General features: G+C 38.8%; 1 protein-coding gene across 5 annotated transcripts in view; it reads right to left on the bottom strand.

The window, feature by feature from the left end:
* The window catches only part of LOC109837488 (phosphoglycerate kinase-like), a 28,130-nt gene continuing 25,326 nt past the window's right edge, over nt 17,456–20,259 (bottom strand). For 4 of the 5 annotated variants that reach the window (XM_020405747.1, XM_020405748.1, XM_020405752.1 and 1 more), the window contains 2 exons: nt 18,260–18,358; nt 17,456–17,965 (listed from right to left, as the gene is read on the bottom strand). In XM_020405747.1, coding sequence (XP_020261336.1) covers nt 17,759–17,965; nt 18,260–18,358 — 306 coding nt within the window. In that variant the 3' untranslated portion in view covers nt 17,456–17,758. The remainder of the gene's footprint in view (nt 17,966–18,259; nt 18,359–20,259) is intronic. The other variant, XM_020405749.1, reaches the window with a different exon arrangement.

Here is a 20,259-nt window from a genome sequence, read left to right as displayed (position 1 = left end):
GGACAATGACGACAAGAAATATAAACATAAGATTAAGTGCACCAAAGCAAACTCAAACACACGATATGATCACGGAGTTCGGACCTTCCGTCCTACGTCTCCGCTCCCCACTCCCAGGGAGAAATCCACTATCACAACCCGGTTTTCTACGCTCACCCGAATAATGTTTACACCTCACAGTGTCGGTTTTCAGCTACGAACACTTTACAATCGACACTCTTGCATATCACACTCTATACCCTCAGCAAAGTGTTGGACCCTAGCGGGTCTCCCTTTTCAAGTACTCGGTTCAAACTCTCCTAGGCTGCGTCAACGACGCCCTCCTCTTGGAACGATCCCCGACTCTCCCACACACCATCCTCTCTGTGTACAAGTGTGTTACAGTGAATCTCAATTAGGCTCAATAAATGTGTTGTTCTCTACTATGGATGAAACACAATGAAGCTTCACACTCAATGTTATAATCCTCACCACCCAAATATATTATGAACTGCAAATACAATAAGCGCAAGTGGGTGTGTGTAAACAATGAGTGAGAATAAAATCAAACTAATCAATTAAAATCTACATATAGAAATTATAAACAAATAATATAATAGAAAGTAGTTTTAGAGATTCTTCTCTGAATAACAAGATGGAAGATAGAGATTGAAGCCAAACAAGAAGATGATCTCCTACCACTTGTGAAAACCAAAACGGCTTTTAACCAATCAAACCAACCATAAACCCTTGTTAAAAACTTTCTGTAAATTGTTTAAACACTCTCAAGCTTTGAGATAGAAGGGGTTTGGGGTTTATATAGAAAGAGGAAACAACAGCAAAAACCCCAGAAAATGATAAAAAAGCCCCGCCAACGTAACACAGAAATAGCGTTGGAACAGATGACAGAGCCGGTGCCGAAAATTGTCACGTCGACCGCGATCCAGTCCCAAACTGAGAAAAAGAGCAGAGATTTCTTCGGCTCGACTGTGCGGTCGACCGACTGAATTTCAAGCTCTCGGTCGTCGTGGCGGTCGACCGACAAACTCATCTGCTTCCCACTGAGAAGGAAAGACAGGTACGGGTCGACGCTGCGGTCGACGCTGCATTCTGATACATTCAAAAAACTGAATTTGACATACTTTATAATTTGTAAAATATTCATTTGAATTCTGAAAATTATGAAACTTTGCGAAATGTTTGTAAACATGAAAACAAACATGTTAGAAAAAGAATTTCTCAAATTGAATTTCCATTTGTGAAAACTCATGTATTTTGCAAGTGTGTCCAAAACATGAAAACCCAAAACCATGCATGTATATATATAACTATATATATACATAGAAACCAAATACGTGTGTGTATATGATATTGAGCTTAAGGTACTTAACACACATAATATAACACCTAAGCTAAGTTACCCAAGCTATGATCTTGATCTTCAATAAGTTCGACTTGGTACACTTACGGATGAAGCTTGAACTTGATCTTTAACTTTGAATTGCGTAGGCTTCAATCCACGATTCCGCCAACCTCCGGATGAAGCTTGAACTTGATCTTTAACTTTGAATTGCGTAGGCTTCAATCCACGATTCCGCCAACCTCCATTTGATATGATCGTTATGACGCAATCCATCCATCCCCCAACTCGTTATTTGCCTAGAATAAATATGAAAACACAAACACTAGACAAAACAACATTAGTGGTAAATTGTTTGTTAAACATCATCAAAACACGAAGGCCAACATAATCAAGATTTGGTGAATATTGTTATAGAGAATGCTCTATTTAATATAAAATATGCTTCTCCTGTAGTTCAAAAGGAGAGGTTGCATGTTTGTGCAAATGAAATGAGAAAATTCATTCATAAAAAAATTAGAGATTCTAAGCTTTACATCACCATTGATGAATTAAGAGATGTGGCGAAGAGAAAACAAAACACTCTTATTTTTTTGATTTATTGATGGTGGAGGTTGTGTAAAAGAGCAATTTTTTATCTTGCCCTAAATAAAGACTTATCTGTAGCCGCTATGTTTTCTACATTCGGTGGTATTCTGTCACGACATGGTTTTGATCTTCATAATTTTTGTGGGTAATGATATGATGGAGCTAACGACATGCATGTGAATGGAGAGGATAGTAGGCGCTTTTTCTCAAGGAGTATATTTTTAATATTATGTCCATGTTATGGCTCATCGGCTACAATTGGCTTTAATGACTGCTGCTAGAGAGGTTAATGACTGTGACGTCCCTAAGTTCACAAAAGGCTGCAGTCTAAGGTGAATCCAAGAATGTCAAATCTGTTATGCACCAACACTGTACAACAACATGTTTCACCATCACAATTACTATCTCTCTAGTGGAATCAACAACCAGGTATAGGTACAAAACATGCACAGAATAGTGAAGTAATACAATGAGCAAGATAAACACAAAAGGAGTGTATAGATAACCATCATCAGGGCCCAACTGAAATAGAATAAAATAACTCTGAATCTGGAATAAATATAATATGTCTCAACACAAGAGTCAAATAAAATCTCACTAAGGTACTCAGCCTCTAAAAAATAAAAACACAACTCTAATATCTGAAAATAAACATCTATTGTGGAGCTCTGAAAATATCTAAAAATATAATAAAATGGATGAAAGCTATTATGCATCTTCATCAACCTGCGACTCTCCGTGCGCCTGACTCACTGCCTGAAAAGGGGGGAAAATAACGAGCGTCAAAGCGCTAGTGAGATCATCTCCACCGCCCCAGGGGAAAGGGGTAGGAGTGTATAAGAATATATAGTTAGTACATATAGGTATAAAATCATTCATAATACACTTTGTGGAAATTGGTATTTAGAAATCCACAACACGAGAATTAGTACGTCGAGCAAAATAACCCAAACAAGGAAACCCTCATATATATACCATGTCTCAAATTGTGAATCACTAAATACTAATTTCAATCCTATGAATAAAAAACAACACATACCATAAATACTACAACTCCAAACCTCAACCATGATGAACCAATGTCACAATCTCGGACTACCCTCGGGTAGTTGGCGCATTCATAAGAAATATGTCATCCATCGCAATCATCTCCATATTGTCATGCATGCCAAACATCCGAAATGTACCATACTCTCGGGTAATCTAACATGGGAGCAATAATACAAACTGTGTACATAGACATGCCTCTACTTGAAATATTGATACTTTTGTAAGTTACATCACAATATCATGTGGAATCAACATCCTTACTCAATCGTTCTGCAGAGATAGGTAAATCACCCTATTCTGGATGATGCATCCAGATGACCGTACAACGGAGTGTAGGCGTATCAACCCAATCTGGAAACCCCGATCATCTTAGAGTATGATATAACCGTGGTCTCATTACGGGAAAAACTACCAACTCTAAGTAAGGTACAGTCGCAGTCTTATTACGGGAAAACTACTCATCACTAAGCATCCACAACTGATGAATTATGCATTGTCATGTGTTATTCCTACACTATCAACTTAAACTTGCGTCATGCATCTTAATTATTCATGTATACTCAATTAAGAACATGTATCCAAGTGTTTGTGCACGTGTCTCGATGTGCGGATCTATATCTCATTTTCACAAAAACCTCAGGTGTTAAACAAATAACAAACATCATAATATGATGTGGGTTCTCCTTAACTGTCAGGCGGATCATCTGGCAGATGCTTACACCAACAAGCCTTCTGCAAAGGAAATTTGGAATGCTCTGGAGGACCAATACAAGGACGAGGAGAAGATGTCCAAGTCTCACCTCATTGATAAGTTTTTGGACTTTAAATTCGAAGATGACAATGAGGTTTTGCCTCAAGTCAAAGAGCTTGAAAAGCTTGTTATGAAGCTGAAGGATGAAAAGATTAATCTTTGTCAAACATTTATTTCTGGTGCAATTGTCAATAAGTTTCCTCCACCTTGGATGTCATTCTCCAAGGACATTCGAAGAAGGAAAAGACATGTGACGCCGTTTGATTTGAAGAGGTTCATTCAGATCGAGGACGAGATTCTGACTCGCACGAAGAATGAGTTCTTTGCTAAGCAGAATGCGTCTGTTAACATGATGACTGCTAACTCTGAGAAGGGTACTAGTTCTTCTTCCAAGAAGAAGAAGAAGTCATCTAAAAAAAAGAACTAAAAATCCGAAGAATCTAAATGTTCAAAAGAAAGATTTCAAGAAGAGGGGCAAATGCTTCAACTGTGGGAAGCAAAGACATTTTGCCAATGACTGCAAAACACCAAAGAATGAAACAATACACAATGTTAATCAAGTTGATAATTGTGTGGCTATGCTCTTTCATGTGATAACTCTCAATAATATCTCCGGTTGGTAGTTAGACACAAGTGTTACCTGTCATGTCTGCTCCAATAGAGATTTGTTCTCTTCTTATGTTGCTGCCAAAGAGAACGTATCAATGGCTGATCGTTCTGTGGTTCTTGTTCTTAGAACTGAGACTGTGGTGCTGACTCTCTCTTTAGGGAAGACTCTTACATTGAAGGATGTGAAACATGTTCATTCAATTACCAAAAACTTAGTCTAAGAAAGCCTGATGTGTGATGCATGTATGAGGCTGGATTTTCAAGGAGGAAATGATGTATTATCTTTTAAAAAAATATATTTTGGAAATGCATATCGTACTGATGACATGTATAAAATTAGTATTATCATATCCAATTCAGTTGTTAATGAAATATCCTCTTCTGCTTACTCCTCTGTGTTATGGCATAATAGATTGAGACATGTAAATTATCGAAAACTGTCTAGTATGAAGAAGTTAGGATTACTTTCAAAATGTGGAGGTAACAATATGAGAAGTGTGAAGTCTCCGCGCAAGCGAAACTGACAATGAAGTCTTTCCAAGTGTCACAAGGAGCATCAATCTATTGGATCTGATTCACTCAGATACTTGTGACTTCAAGAGCTTCGTCACTCGAGGCGGCATGAAATACTTCATCACCTTCATTGATGACCATTCTCGCTTTTGCCACGTCTATCTGCTGAAATCTAAAGATGAAACCTTCAGCAAGTTTATCGAGTTTCGAACTTGTGTGGAGAAACAACTTGGACTTTAGGTGAAAAGACTCAGGAGCGACAGAGGAGGAGAGTACCGATCTAAGGAATCAGAAGCATACTTTAAGGAGCATGGAATCATTGCTGAAACTACTGCTCCGATTTCTCTGTAATCTAATAGAATTACAGAAAGAAAGGATCGCACATTGATCGAGATGGTGAATTCGACACTAGTCATATCTGGTCTACCTACTTGCTATTGGGGAGAGGCTTTGCTAATGACAAACTAGATTCTGAATAGAGTATCATATTTCAAAATTGATAGTACTTCTTATCAGTTATGGATGAGATATCTAGATTCTTTGGACAGTCACAAAGTGTGGGGGTGTCACGCATATGTTCAAGTTCCATCTATCAGAAAACCTAAGCTCGGACCAAAGGCTAACAAATGTGTGCTTCTTGGCTTTGCTGAAGATAGCGATACAGGTTCCTGAACCTTGGAACCAACTCCATCATTGAAGCTCAGGATACAGAATTCTTTGAGGATAAGTTTATCAAAGATAAATGTTTATTGCTCAAAAATATAGCATAGAATGCTAGTTCGTCAGATGTACCAGAGGAGTCAGTTTTGGGAGAAACTGAAAGTGTCAATGATGAAGAAGTTACTGAACCATCTTCCAAATATATCAGGAGACAGAAAGATTTTGGAGATGGCTTCATCACCTATAATGTAGAAGGAGATCCACAGACTTTCCAAGAAGCAATGCAGTCAACAGACGTTCTTCTGTAGAAAGAAGCTATAGATGATGAGATTGATTCATTAATCCAAAATCATACTTGAGAGTTGGTGGATATACTTGAATGTGTAAGGCCTATCAGTTACAAGTGGATCTTCAAGAAGAAGTTTCGTCCTGATGGTACTATTAAGAAGTACAAAGCAAGACTGGTGAAGAAAGGATTGTCTCAGAAAGAAAGAATATATTTCTTTGATATCTATACCAGTTTGTAGGATCACTACCATCAGAGTGCTTATTTCATGGGCGGCAATAAAAAGGTTTGTCATATATCAGATGGATATGAAGACTGCCTTTCTCAATGAAGATCTCACAGAAGAGATCTACATGGAGAAATCAGAAGGACTTGATGTTCCAGCTGGTAAAGTTTGTAAACTTATTAAGTCTCTATGGATTTAAGCAGGCACTGAAACTCTGGTATGAGAAGTTTAATGGGGTTGTTGGTAAAAATGGGTATCAAGTTTGATACGAGATGCCGGATGAGCACCCTTGATCGTGGAATTATCAAGAGTGGGTTGAGAAGAAGATGATAGAAAACACAAGAACAATTCAGTTTTGGGAAGGAAAATACCTTCTCTAGATTATGAGAATAATAGATTACAAATCCCTTTCTCACAATCTCTCTAGATCAAAGAACAATCTCTCTGATCTCCTTTCTGAATACAATCTGATTAGAAAACCCTAGAAAAGTAGTGTTTCAATATATAACAAAACACAAACCAAAAGCGAACAGAAAATTGAAAATCAAGCCCAGCCCGACTCGCGATCGACCGCAGAACCCATAGCGGTCAACCATGGCAATCGAAAGAAACATAAAATCGACTACAGGGTTTGACGGTCGATCACAGAACCCATCGCGGTCGACCGCGAAAAGTCTAGAGACTTTTCCTGAGCTGTGCACATTCGCGATCGACCACTGCGTCACATGCGGTCGACCGCTGGAAGTCCAAAGTGTTTTCTTGTAGTTTTGTTGTACTCTTCGATGTTGCCGCCTTCAACGACTTCGTCCACATCTCTATTCTCAAGATACCATGAGAATCATCTATCCTCAAGCTCCCATAAGAATTGCTAAGCTCTCGGAGTATGGAAGAAGATACACCCGTATCATAGCTCCCCTCTTTAAGAACTTGAAGTCCCGTTCAAGTTAGAACTGTAGATGAGGGAACTCGTGAGCCCCTCCTTCTTTCCTGAACCACTTGGCCTTGCGAGGAATCTGATCTCGACGTCCGATCGGAAACAACTCTTTCGTCCCGCGTCTCATCGTAGTCACCTTTTGCTCCAAATTGCAACCCTCTTTCAGTGGCTCCTCATAAGAACCAATGCATAGCGCAACAAACTTCTTGCTTGCATTCACTAGCCTCTTCGCTCGGTTCACCGTCACCAAATTGGTCTCCTTCGGAAGAGACGCCGAATGAAATATGAACTTTTAACCATCTTTGGTGAATGTGTACTTCTGAGCCCGCCTCTGTAGATCGCGTATCTATCCTACAAATAGGGATTACCCAGTATAACCTGACAAACATCCAATGGAACTACGTCGCACATGACCTCGTTAATATACGACTCATGAAACGCAAATCTGAAAGTGCATTGATCAACTACACTCAGTCCCGTCTCCTTCTGAATCCACCTTAATGGATAGGGCTTTGGATGTTTGACTGTCTTCAGACCCAGCTTCTGAACCAAGGCCTCGGATATCAAATTCTTCTCGCTGTCTGGATCAACTATGGCATCTACCAAACTGGTCTTTACCTGTAACTTAAGAACAAAGAGCTGCTCTCTAGGGTCGTCATCCTCTTTCGTGATTTGTTTCCCTGTCATAAGATTGAGACTATTGTTGGGTTTTGTCATCCCCGGGACTTCTTTTGGAACTTGAGCTATCACGTATGTCTTTTTCTCGTCCTTCTTCTTCAATCCCCTTGGCTTGAGATGGGGATACTTCTCCCAGCACCGATCAGCTACGTGCCATGTCTTCTCGTAATGGCTACAAATCAGCCCTGCTTTCCCAGGATCACCCTTCTTCTTCTCCTCCTTAGATTGAGAACCACTAGACTCGCCTCTAGCTTGTTTTGCATCTCCCTTTGCCTCGTTGCTCCTCTTTTACTTGCCTTCGATGGCAATAGCCTTCACGCTCGCCTCTGCAATAGATTCCACCGTGAATAACTTTATCTCCTTCTGGATGTAATCGCTCAATCCCGCCATATACTTCATAAACACAGAATATTCTTTTGTCGTAATGTTGAGGACCATCGCTTGCAGCTGAAACTCCGTGGTGTATTCTTGAATGGTTTGATTGACTCTTTGGCGCAAGACGTACCACTTGTATCAACGCTCCTCAAGGAATCCTACCGGATAGAATTGTTTCCTCAGTAGCTCCTTGAACTAATTCCACGACACCGCCTTCTTCTCCTGTTTGTAATAGGATTTCCAAAATGTCAATGCATGTCCCGAAAGCTTCAAAGTCATGAATACAATCTTTTCTTTTGACGAATAGCCATAAAGAGTAAAATACGTCTCCATACGCTCGATCCAATCGTCAAGCCTCTCGACGTCTACACTCCCATCATAAACATGAATCTCTACTCTGAAATCTATCTTCAAATTCTGGTAAGATCCCTTACCCCCTTGACGCAGAACAGTCTTGACAATCTCGGCCTCCTCTTCACAATCAGATTCCTCGCCTTCTCCATTGGACTCTACAAGTCTCTTCTTGCCTTTCGAAGAAGATTCCTTCTTTTTGTCCTTTCTTGGAAAAGATTGACGAGCTGTGTGAGAGTCGAACCCATTGCCTCCATCTATTTCTCCAATGCATCTAGTCTTACTGAATTATCCCCTTCAGTCACCTTCTTCTTCTTTAATCTCTAAACTCTTTCCAAACAAATAAGAATCTCGCCTAGCTTCTTGTATTGCGGTCGAGTAAGGACCATACACAGGACCCCCCTTTCACAGGATCTAATCGCTCTGATACCAACCTGATACGAGTTGCCGGACGAGCACCATTGATCGCGGAATTATCAAGAGTGGGTTGAGAAGAAGACGATAGAAAACACAAGAACAATTCAGTTTTGGTAAAGAAAAATATCTTCTCTATGAGAATAATAGATTACAAACCCCTCTCTCATAATCTCTCTACATCAAAGAACAATCTCCTTGATCTCCTTTCTGAATACAATCTGGTTGGAAAACCCTAGAAAAGTCGTGTTTCAATATATATCAAAACACAAACCAAAAGCGAACAGGAAACTAAAAACCAAGCCCAGCCCGATTCGCGCTCGACCGCAGAACCCATAGAGGTCGACCGTGGCAATTGACAGAAACATAAAATCGACTACAGAGTTTGGCGGTTGACCGCAGAACCCATCGCGGTCGACCACGAAAAGTCTAGAGACCTTTCCTGAGCTGTGCACATTTGCGGTCGACCGTTGCGTCACGTGCGGCGACCGTTGGAAGTCCAAAGTATTTTCCTATGGTTTTCCTGTACTCTTTGACGTTGCCGCCTTCAACGACTTCGTCCACGTCTCTATTCTCAAGATACCATGAGAATCATCAATCTTCAAGCTCCCATGAGAATCGTTAAGCTCCCGAAGCAAGGAAAAGATACATCCGTATCAAAGTCAGTGAATCTGACAAGTGTCCATACATCAAGGTCGTTGAAGGAAAAGTGGTGGTTATCTGTCACTATGTGGATGATATGCTCATCATCGGAAGTGATTTGGAGATAGTAATATCTATCAAAAAAATTCTTTTAGCACAGTTCAGCATGAAGGACCTTGGAACTGCGGACGTGATTCTCAAAATCAAAATTATATACTCTAAAGAGGGTATTAGATTGTCTCAATCTCATTATGTTGAGAGCATGCTAAGAAAGTATGGTTACTACGACCTGTCAGAACAGTCAGTGTCATATGATACAACTAGAAGCTTAGACCGAACAATGAAAGACCGGTATAACAACTAAGGTACTTAAAGATCATTGTGAGTCTTATGTACGCGATGAGCTGCACAAGGCCAGACATACCATTCGCTGTAGGAATGCTTAGTAGGTTTACAAGTAATCCTAAAAAGCTTCACTGGGATGTTGTCCAAAGATTGATGAGATACTTAAAAGGAACTACAGGTCTGGGCCTATTCTACACTGGATATCCGGCTGTAATAGAAGGTTATTCAGATACGAGTTGGTGCTCAGAATCAAATGAGTACAAATCTACTAGAGGTTTTGTCTTCACCATGGGCGGAGCTGTCATGTCCTGGAAATCTAAGAAGCAAACTATGATTGCACATTCATCGATGGAATCTGAGTTCTTCGCACTCTGTGCTGCAGGTGATGAAGCTGAATGACTCAGTTGTTTTCTTTGAGACCTTCTATTGATAGAATTGCAATGCATAATTACTATCTATTGTGATAATCAGGCGGCGAGTGCTGTGACAGCGAACTCGATGTTCAATGGAAAGAAGCGAACCATTCGTCTGAAGCATGGCTATTTGAGAGAACTCATCTGCCAAGGAGTCATCTCTGTGATTGTCGTCCGGTCTTCAGATAATGTAGCTGATCTTTTGGCTAAGGGTCTGAAAAGGACATCGTCGAAAGGACGTCTGCTGAAATGAGTCTCAAAGTTTTGTGAGTCTTACAAATACTTACAATGTACATCAAGTTATTAGTTCAAAGCTTATGCTACTAATGATAAGATAATTGGTTCAAAAATCAAGTAAGATTTGTAAAGTTTGGTGAGTCTTACAAATACTTACCAATTACATCAAGTTATTAATTCAAAGCTTACGCTACTAATGATGAGAAGATTGGTTCAAAAGTTAAGTAAGATTTACAAGTGAAATTCTATCATGGTAAAGAGGATGACTGTTAAGCCTTAATGAGTCCAAAGCATTTCGAATGCGGGCTGTTAGATAGGTAACATGCCTAAAGGACTCACCGATGATCCTATCATGTAAAGGAGATGGTTGTTAAGTCTTAATAAGCCCAACGCATTTCGGATGCGGAGTGTTAGATAGGAAACACACCTAAAAGACTCACCTAGAATCCTATCATGAGAGAGGTAGGCTTTTAAGCCTTAATGAGTTCAAACCATCTCGGATGCGGGATGTTTGATAGGAAACATGCCTAAAGAATTCACATATGCCTGGGTGGAAATTTGGTTGTCTCCTATGGTGTCTTGTGAAAAGATACCTAGAGCCCTAGCTGAAACCAGGACATGCACAGGGCTATAAATGTGCAAGGCTAAAGTAAAGACAAATGCAAGTGTGGTTCAAAGTGAAAATTACCACAGATGAGTTTGATCTTGTGTGATCGCTGTATTTTAGACATGTGTTGGTTCAAGTCTCTGCGACATCATGCATCAATCTTTTATTCAGTTGGTCTAAGGGGGATTCAAGTCCTTGCGACATCTACCTTATGCACAACGATTGAAACAACGACACCGTTACACGACACTAGTTTAAAAATTTGTGAGGGATTGTTGGATATTTTTGGTCAAAACCGCTTTCCAAAAATAAGTTTTCAAACTATGTATTTATTAACTACTGGTATTTTCCAGAAATTCTTAGCAGCATAGCGGAAAGTTAAAGTTTTGATATCTCAAAGGTTCTGTGTTTGAGGCTTGCCAACGGCAAGCCGAGAATTATTTTTATTTAATTAATCCCTCATAAGTTCTAGTAGGTCGTGGGCTCGTGAACTCGTGAGCCGTGGGCCAATGGGCCGGGGATCGGGACTAATCGGGATGAGGCGCTAAGTGGCACTTTGTTAGGCGCACTTTGTACTTCGTACGAAGGCATCGGGACTAGGTGGCACCCTTTAGCGCCACACAGGCTGCCACGCAGGACTGCCTCGCAGCATGCGGACGAGCCTCACGTTCGTATGAGGCGCCACACAGGCTGCCACGCAGGACTGCCTCGCAGCATGCGGACGAGCCTCACGTTCGTATGAGGGTGTGACCCTCGAGTTCACAAGAGGTAACGCGACCCTCGCGTTCGCGTGAGGTTGGACGCGACCCTCGTGTTGCGCAGGATCACGACCCTCGCATTCAGACGTTACTGCATATAATAGTTACAACATTTATGTTATTTACCGTTACAAATATAATTGTCATAATTATCATTATATTTGTAACGGTCAAATTAAATGTGGGTGACCATTGAGCTGGTCTTAGAGACCTATATATAGTGCCTCTTGAGGAGCTCTTGGATATAAGAGATAAAAAAGAGATACGTAAAATACACAAGTGTTTTGTGTTGTTGTACTGCTGTTGCAGAGTCTAAAAGCGTGAAAGCTTTAGTCTATGTCTGAAGGAACATAGCCCTGAACCGAAATATTTTTACAGATCGAAAGATGTTTGCCTGAACCGAAAGATTATTAAACCAAAAAGTTATTGAACCGAAAGGTTTTAACAGATCGAGGAGATCTCTGTCTGAACCGAAAGGCTTTAACAGATGGAGCAGATCTTTGCCTTGACCGAAAGGTCTTATAGATCGAGGAGATCTTAACAATACTGGGTCGGTGCACACTAGAGTATTGTACTGTTGTTCCTGAAAGCAGTTTGGCCTTAGGATCCTTGCACCGGAGTAGGCCAAATGTTGTTTTAAGCACATCGTTTCATAAACGCATAGCAGATAAAATTAAAAAAAGTTTTAAATTACAACATTTCAATTCTCACTGTTTTATTACAGATTTAGCCACATACGCTAACATGTTATGCGGATCTTATGGATTGAGATTCTCTACGCTCTTGATTGTAGAAAATTCTTATAGTTAGTCATATGGATCAATAATATCGGTTCATTTAGTGAACCACAAAATCAAAAGATTTTCATGTAACTTATATATACTTTAGTTATTATTGGTGGACTCCACCTAACGAGGAGAGATTTTTTTAAATAAGGGCCTGTTTGTTTCGGCCAAAAAATGCAGAAAATGAAGGAAAATGGCCTTTGGGAAAACTGACGCATGATGAATCTGTTGCTTCCCCTCACAATCGGATGTTTGCTTCGTAAAAAAGAAAGAAGAAAGTGAAGAAAAGAGTGGGCAATCTGACAGCTTTTTCTCCCAACAATTTTCCGCTCAAAAACCGCTGATTACAGCGGAAAACTCCACTTTTCTCTCTCCCGTACAAAAAACGCTGATTCTTCTTCCCCTTCCATTCTCGTTCTGGTCACCCCTCTCTCCTGCTCCCGCCCCTCTCTCCCGCTCCCACCCTTCTCTCCCTCTCATCCGAATCAACCAAGAATTTCCTCCTTCTCCTTCCCTCCCGCCTTCCAATCTAGGGCTCAGCCTATTCTCCCGCTGCGGCCTCCCCTCCACCCACTCCCTCTTCGGCGTCGACATCGCTGTCCTCACCAACGACACCCTGCTCCCCCTTGCCCTCCACCACCACACCTCCTCCCCCCGAGTCGTCCACCTTTTGGGTCTGTTTGGATCGCATTTGCGCTGTCTGACACTGATTGAAACCCTAGCCTTAAAACAAAAGGGAAAACACGACAACATCTTGGTTGATTTATGGAGGTACAATCCTAAAAATCAATTCTTTTGTATTTATTTAATTTTTTTATGGCTTTCATTTATCGATTTCCTTCTTCCTTTGACATCAGGTTTAAAATTTGTCTAAGTTTGGGTATTTTGACCCCCATTTCCTACTACGATTTGCACAAACTACTTCAAATCCGTAGTTGTTGATTGGCAGGTGTAGATATTGAAGATTATCTACTACGGTTCTCTGCTTTCTGCCACTAGGAAGGTATAAAATTTTAATGGTGATTATTCTGTGTATTTTTCCAGTCTGCATGTCATGTATTGGAGGATCTATTTCAGTTTATATAATTTTATTTGGTTGTTTTTTGAGATTTTGGTATGCAGACATCTATTTATTATTTAAAAATTTTGATTATAGAAATTATTAATAGCTTATCTAACTAGTCTTAATTTGATATGTATAATCCTTGCAACTTATATCTCATAGAAATTATTAATAGTATGAGATTGTATCTTATCTAACTTGTTCTCATATGATGCGTTGGAGAAATCAATTTTGCAACTTATATCTCCCAAAATAAAGCAAGCGTAGATGCTAAATACGATATTGTAAGAGGATCAAGGTGAATGATTTCACCTTGATGGATTGAGAGTATCCTACATATTTCTAGTGTGACGTTTGTATTTTGATAAAATAGTTTGATCATCAGCAGATAGGAGAATTAAACAAACATTTCATAAATAATTTTCCTAAAAGATTTTGATCATTTGCATTAATGTTGGTATTTGCTTTAATATGACGTTTGCATTTTAGATGGATGGTGATCTCGATGAAGAGACAGTAATTAATATGTGTTTGGGTGCTGCACTATCTATCTTAGTTTTGGTTATGACCTTCATGAGGAGAATGCAAAGCAGACGTAGATTTATACGTGCAAGTCCTAGTGTTGAGAAAACAAAACAATATCAAAATAGAAAACAACACTTGGATCGTATATATAATGGATTTAGTGATAGTTGTGTCAACTATGTTAGAATGCGTAGTGGTGCTTTTGTGAAGTTTGCAGGGATAATGAGGAGGAACGATTTATTGCGAGACTCAAGATAGTTGTGTCATCCTTTTGAATACATCAACAATGGTAGATGTATTAAACTTACATTTGTGCAAAGCTAATGCTACTATCTCTATCATCATGCATCTCAGTCGTGACTTTAAATGTTATATCGAATATTATTTGGCTAATGCAAACTTGTTTGAACAGGTTTACAAGTGGGGAAAGGTGAATGGTTTCACCTCGTTGAATTAAAGTTAATGAGGTATGCATATTTTGTGTCATGATGATGGGCTATTTTTTAGATATGCAGCCAAAGTTTATAACAGCAATATATTGGCGAGGCAATATATTACAGCCAACATTGCTATTATAAAATTCATGGCGGGGCAGATAATGAAGTAAATAGCCTTTTCTGAGCACATTTATTAGTTGTGTGCATTCCTTATTCATTTCCAGCAACTGTCTTTTTTCAGTTGTGTGCTTTCCATCTGTTTCTTGGCCTTATATTCGATTATGAATTTCTAGTCTTGGTTTTAGTTGTGTGCTTTCTGAGTGCTTTCAGGTGTGTTCCAACGTGTCTTCATTTCCAGCCTTTCTCATTTTTAGATCACAATCATGCATACATGCTCAGTTTGAGCTTGCCTTCTGAATTTCCAGCAAAGGTCTAATTTCAATTGTGTGCTTGCTAATTGTTGCTTGTCCTTTGGTTTCAGTCCTGTGCTTTCCCAGTTGTTGCTTCAGCATTGGTTTCAGTTGTGTGCTTGCATGTGATTTCAGTTGTGTGCCATTTTGTGGTTTCAGTTTTGTTGGTTAGCAGTCTGATTATCTGAATATTGGCCTATGTGATTCAGTTGTGTTGTGTTGGTAAGCAGTCTGAATTTGCAGCAAATGTTCAGTTGTGTTGCTTGGGAAATTGATTGAAATGATTGTTATGTAATTGGGAATTTGCAACCAATGTTTGAGTATAGTTGAGTGCTTGCCTTATTCATTTCCAGCAAATGTTTTGTTTTAGCTATTGGGCTGGTTTCAATTGTTTGCTTGGCATTTGGTTTGAATTGTTGGCTTCGCCCCAAGTTTCATATGTGTGCTTGCATGTGGTTTCCGTTGTGTGCTTTCTTTTGGTTTCAGTTTTGTTCCAACTTGTTTGAATTTCCAGCATACGTTTGGTTGCTTATTGTGTTGGTGCATACTTGGTTTCCAGGATGCGTTTGCCAGCTGATACTCTGTAGTATTGGCCCTTGGACTTCAGTTCTGTGCTTACTTGTCTTAATTTTTAGCAATATTTTGGTTGTGTGCAGCCAATGAATCAGTTGTGATGTGTTGGTCAGCTATGTGACAGTTTGGCAAGCTTTATACTAATGCGTTTTACCCCATCAGCAGGATTATGTGACAGTTCTTTGTTGGTCTTGTTGTAGAACTTTGTGAATGTGTTTTACCCCATCAGTTGTGTGCTTGCCAAGTGTGTTTCCATCCAATGTTGGTCTTGGCCTTGCGTTCAGCCTTGGTTTGGTTTCCTTTGTGCTGGCTATTTGTGCATTACATGCTGGTTTTCATAACTTGGTGCTTGGTGGGCTGTATGTTTGGGCTAGTTGTGTATTACATGCTGGTTTTCATAACTTGGTGCTTTAGGGGCTGTTTGTTTGGGCTATTTGTGCATTACATGCTAGTTTTCATAACTTGACGCTTGGTTGTTAGTTCTTGGTTATATGACCTGGTGCTTGGATTTTAGTGCTTGGTTTGGCCTTTGGTTTCAGCTATTGACCTTGGTTTCAATTTTGTGCATGGTTCAGCCTGCTCTCGGCCTTGGTTTCAGCTCTTGCTTGGCCTTTGGTTGGTCAGCTATGGTTGGACTACGGTTTCAGTTGATGCTTGGCCTATGTTTCAATTTTGTGCAGGTTTTAAACTTCTCTCGGCCTTGGTTTCAGCTCTTGGTATGCATATTTTGTTGGTCAGCTATGGTTGGCCTTTGGTTTCATGTTGATGCTTGGCCTTTGTTTCAATTTTGTGCATGGTTTCAACCTGCTCTCAGCCTTGGTTTCAGCTCTTGGTTAGCCTTTGGTTGGTATGCATATTTTGTGTTATGATGATGTGTTATTTTTAAGATATGCAGTCAAAGTTTATAGCAGCAATATATTGGTGAGGCAATATATTGCAGCCAACATTGCTATTTATAAACTTCATGACGATGTAGATAATGAAAAAAGAGCATTTTCTGAGCACAAAATATATTGCAGCCAACATTGCTTTGGGTTCAGTTTTATGCTAATCTGTTATTCATCATTTGATTCACTTGTGATCATAAGATAATTGATTTTGTTCACAATGTCCATGTTTATATGCACAACTATGATGATAAGTGGTAATCTTACCATGGTGACCACAATCAAGTTTTCTTGATTTTTTAGTTTGAACCAAACACTAGCAAAATGAGGAAATCTATTCACAATTCAATTATTTTCTTCTTTTTTCAAGTTGAACCAAACTAAGAAAAATGGTGGAAAGTACTTTCACTCCATATTTTTTGGCGAAACGAACACAAGAAACATTTTTCAAGAAAGTGAAGAAAACGCTAGAAAGTGAAGGAAAGTCATTCATGGAAAGTGAAGGAAACGAACCAAACAGGCCCTAAGTTAGATGACTAACGAAGAGAGATTACTGATGGGTTTTGTGGTGTTTCTCTACAGTCAAGAATACAATCAATGATATAGAGAATCTCTATACGAATTTTATGCAATTCATTTGGTATATAAATTATAGAATGCTGGTGGACTCTATAACTTATCCAGAGGACTGCTAGCATCAATCACGCCGCCTGCAGTCGCACGGTTTGCTCCCAAAAATAGAGTGTGGGGGGGGGGGGGGGGGGACTCTATATTTGGGGTGAAAGCCGCAGCCACTTCTAATTAAAAGGACTAATTGAGAGAGGCTTTCTGAAATTACTAACCAAATATTGGCGAAAAAAATCTCTCGAATCTCGTTATTAAGTAGAGTGAGGTTGCCGTCGCCTTACACATCAGGTGCCTATTGTATCATGTACAATGAGAATTATTGAGTGATCTTTATCCAACTGCATTTATGATGTATCAAAAAAATAACAATCCTTGGACCAGCGGGTGTGGAGATTTATTTGTTTGACGTATTTACCATAAATGTTGTAGGCACAATAATGTTGCAGACACACACAAGCACAAGTAAATCCATCAAACATCACTTGTTTAAATGAAAATTTTAACGGAAGTGGGAATAGATGGGTTATACATGTCGACGGAATGACATAAGGGTGTTTTTTATTTTTATTTTATATTCTTTATCTATTATTGTTATTATTATTGTTATTGGTAACATGAGGGTGAACTGAGATAATTAAATGGAGATGAATGATTATCTGTCATCTGCGCACGGCGTCACCTGACTTTTCTAAGCATTAGTCTGTACATAGGATCACCTCGACCTATGACATGTTGCTCCCAATCTGACTGTACACCAAATGGATTGTTTGGAAGCCAACCCTCGCCGTCACCTCCCTCAATCACAAGCTTCTCCTTTCCGAACATCATAAACTGCTCTTTCATTCTCAAGGCAACAGCTTCTATGTCAGATTGCAAGAAAATCTGCAAATAAGTTCAAGTAAGATTAACGGAGACCACAGGAGGCCAGCTGGATTATGGAAACAGCAAACATCGATAAGAGCGTAGATAGTTAATTTGGTGAGTACCAAGAGGCTAAGACAATATTATGAAATGTTTGTATCATAAAGACGGCATGGATGACTCCCAGTTTTATATACAACAAAAGGAATAAAGATTATTGCTCCTCAAAGAGGGTTCTTCTCTCTTTAGAAGATGATGCAAAGACAAACAGAAAAGTTTGCAAAGGATTGATCAGATATAATGAAAAGAACATACCTTTCCATTGGTGACAAGAAGATCGATTACTGCTTCAACCATTATCCTCTGCACCATTCTCCATCTATGTTCTTCTTTGTTGAAATCAGGATTTGGGCACTGAACAAGAGAATTGACGGTTAGATTTTTTTTTAATATAAAGCTGTTAGTGCTTTTATTGTTCTCGGCAATAAAATAGAAATTTCCTACTGTCAGCTTATTAAAAATCCAATCAACAGAGAAAATATTGTGATTTTGAACTCACCGGTAAAGGGGGAGGAAAGAAGAAAAGAAACATAAAGAAAGGTCAAAAAGTTGCAATTTTTTTGTCTTATCTGGATTAAATTTTAAATTAAATAACACTTCAATAGATGAACTTGTTGGCCTTCTTATTTTGATGATGATTTACAAACAATTTACTACTAATATTGTTTGTCTAGTGTTTGTGTTTTCTTATTTATTGTAGACAAACAATATGTTGGAGGATGGATGGAATCGAGCATTCACGATCATATCAAATGGAGGTTGGCGGAATAGTGGTTGAAGCCTATGCAATTCAAGTTGAAGATCCAAGTTTAAGCTTCATCCGCAGAGTGTACCAAGTCAAGCTTATTGAAGATCAAGATCGGCTTGGGTAATCTAGTTTAGCTTTTATATTATGTGTGTTAGATACTCTAAGCTCAATATCATATACACACACATTTTATTGGTTTCCTTGTATATATATGTAATCATATATATATACGACACAAGTTTTGGTTTTCATGTTTATAAATATGAAATTACATATTTCATATTTATAATTGTGATTTGGTTTAACTACTTAGATATGAAACAAATATATTTTCATATACATACTCATATGTTTTATTTTCTATTGTATTTATAAAAATATTGTATTCTTAGTTTTTGGACTTAACAATAATCATATACATATTTTATTAAGTCTACATAATCATTGTGCAAAGTTTTAAAACATGGTTTAGCCAAAATGTCAAAATTCACATGTTTACATTTTCATGTTTTGGCCTATTTTGTAAAATAATGATATTTTTCATTTGGGAAGTCCTTTTTGGAAACCAGTCGTTGTAGCATGTTTATTATCATGTCTACAATCATTCCCCAAGTTTTACATTTTTTGAAATTTATTTGATATTTTTAAACAGTATTTTAAAATCAGCAACGGCTATTTTTAGAGCCGTTGCAGAATGGTTTTTTGGTCATTTTGTTTGGGTTTTTGGGTGAGGTCTTGGAGGCTATAAAAACCCTCTTTGATCTCAGTTTTCATGTACTCAAGAAATGTTTTAAACAAGTTTAAAGAGTTTTAAACAAGGGTTTAAGTGTGTTTTAGTGTTTGTTTGGTTTGAAGATTGTTTTCACAAGTGGAGGAGATCATCTTCTTGTTTGGGCTCCAATCTCCATCTCTCCATCTTGTCATCTATTGGAGAAGTTTTCTAAACTCTATCTAGCTTTACATTTGCTTAGTTATTTGATTATCATTCTTTAAAGCTAGTTTTTATATTGAGTTGTTTAGATTTGATTTCATCTCATTGTTACACACACCCACTTGAGCTTATTGTATTTGCATACATAGTATATTAGGGTTGTGAGAGATTGTAACATTGAGTTGTGCTTAATTGAGTTCTCATCTATTGTAGAGAACAAATTTATATTTGTTACATTGTGAATGTTGTTAGGTTTTCGGTGAGCTAGAAAACCGAGTGTGTTGTTGTGAAGTTTTCGGTGAACTAGAAAACCGAATGTGAGGAGTGAACGTTGAAAACCGACATTGTGAGTGATTGTGAACGTTGATCGGTGAGCGTTGAAAACCGACACTGTGAGGTGTAAACGTTATTCGGGTGAGCGTAGAAAACCCGGTTGTGATAGTGGATTTCTACCCGGGAGTGGGGAGCGGAGACGTAGGACGGAAGGTTCGAACTCCGTGATCATTTGATTGTGTTTGTGCTTTGGCGTTTATTTATATTTGTGCTCATTGCTCATATCGCCATTGTCTCATTATT

The sequence above is a fragment of the Asparagus officinalis genome, chromosome 4, assembly GCF_001876935.1.
Source record: "Asparagus officinalis chromosome 4, Aspof.V1, whole genome shotgun sequence".
Taxonomy (NCBI): Eukaryota; Viridiplantae; Streptophyta; class Magnoliopsida; order Asparagales; family Asparagaceae; genus Asparagus; species Asparagus officinalis.
This window is presented reverse-complemented; position numbering and strand designations above follow the sequence as displayed.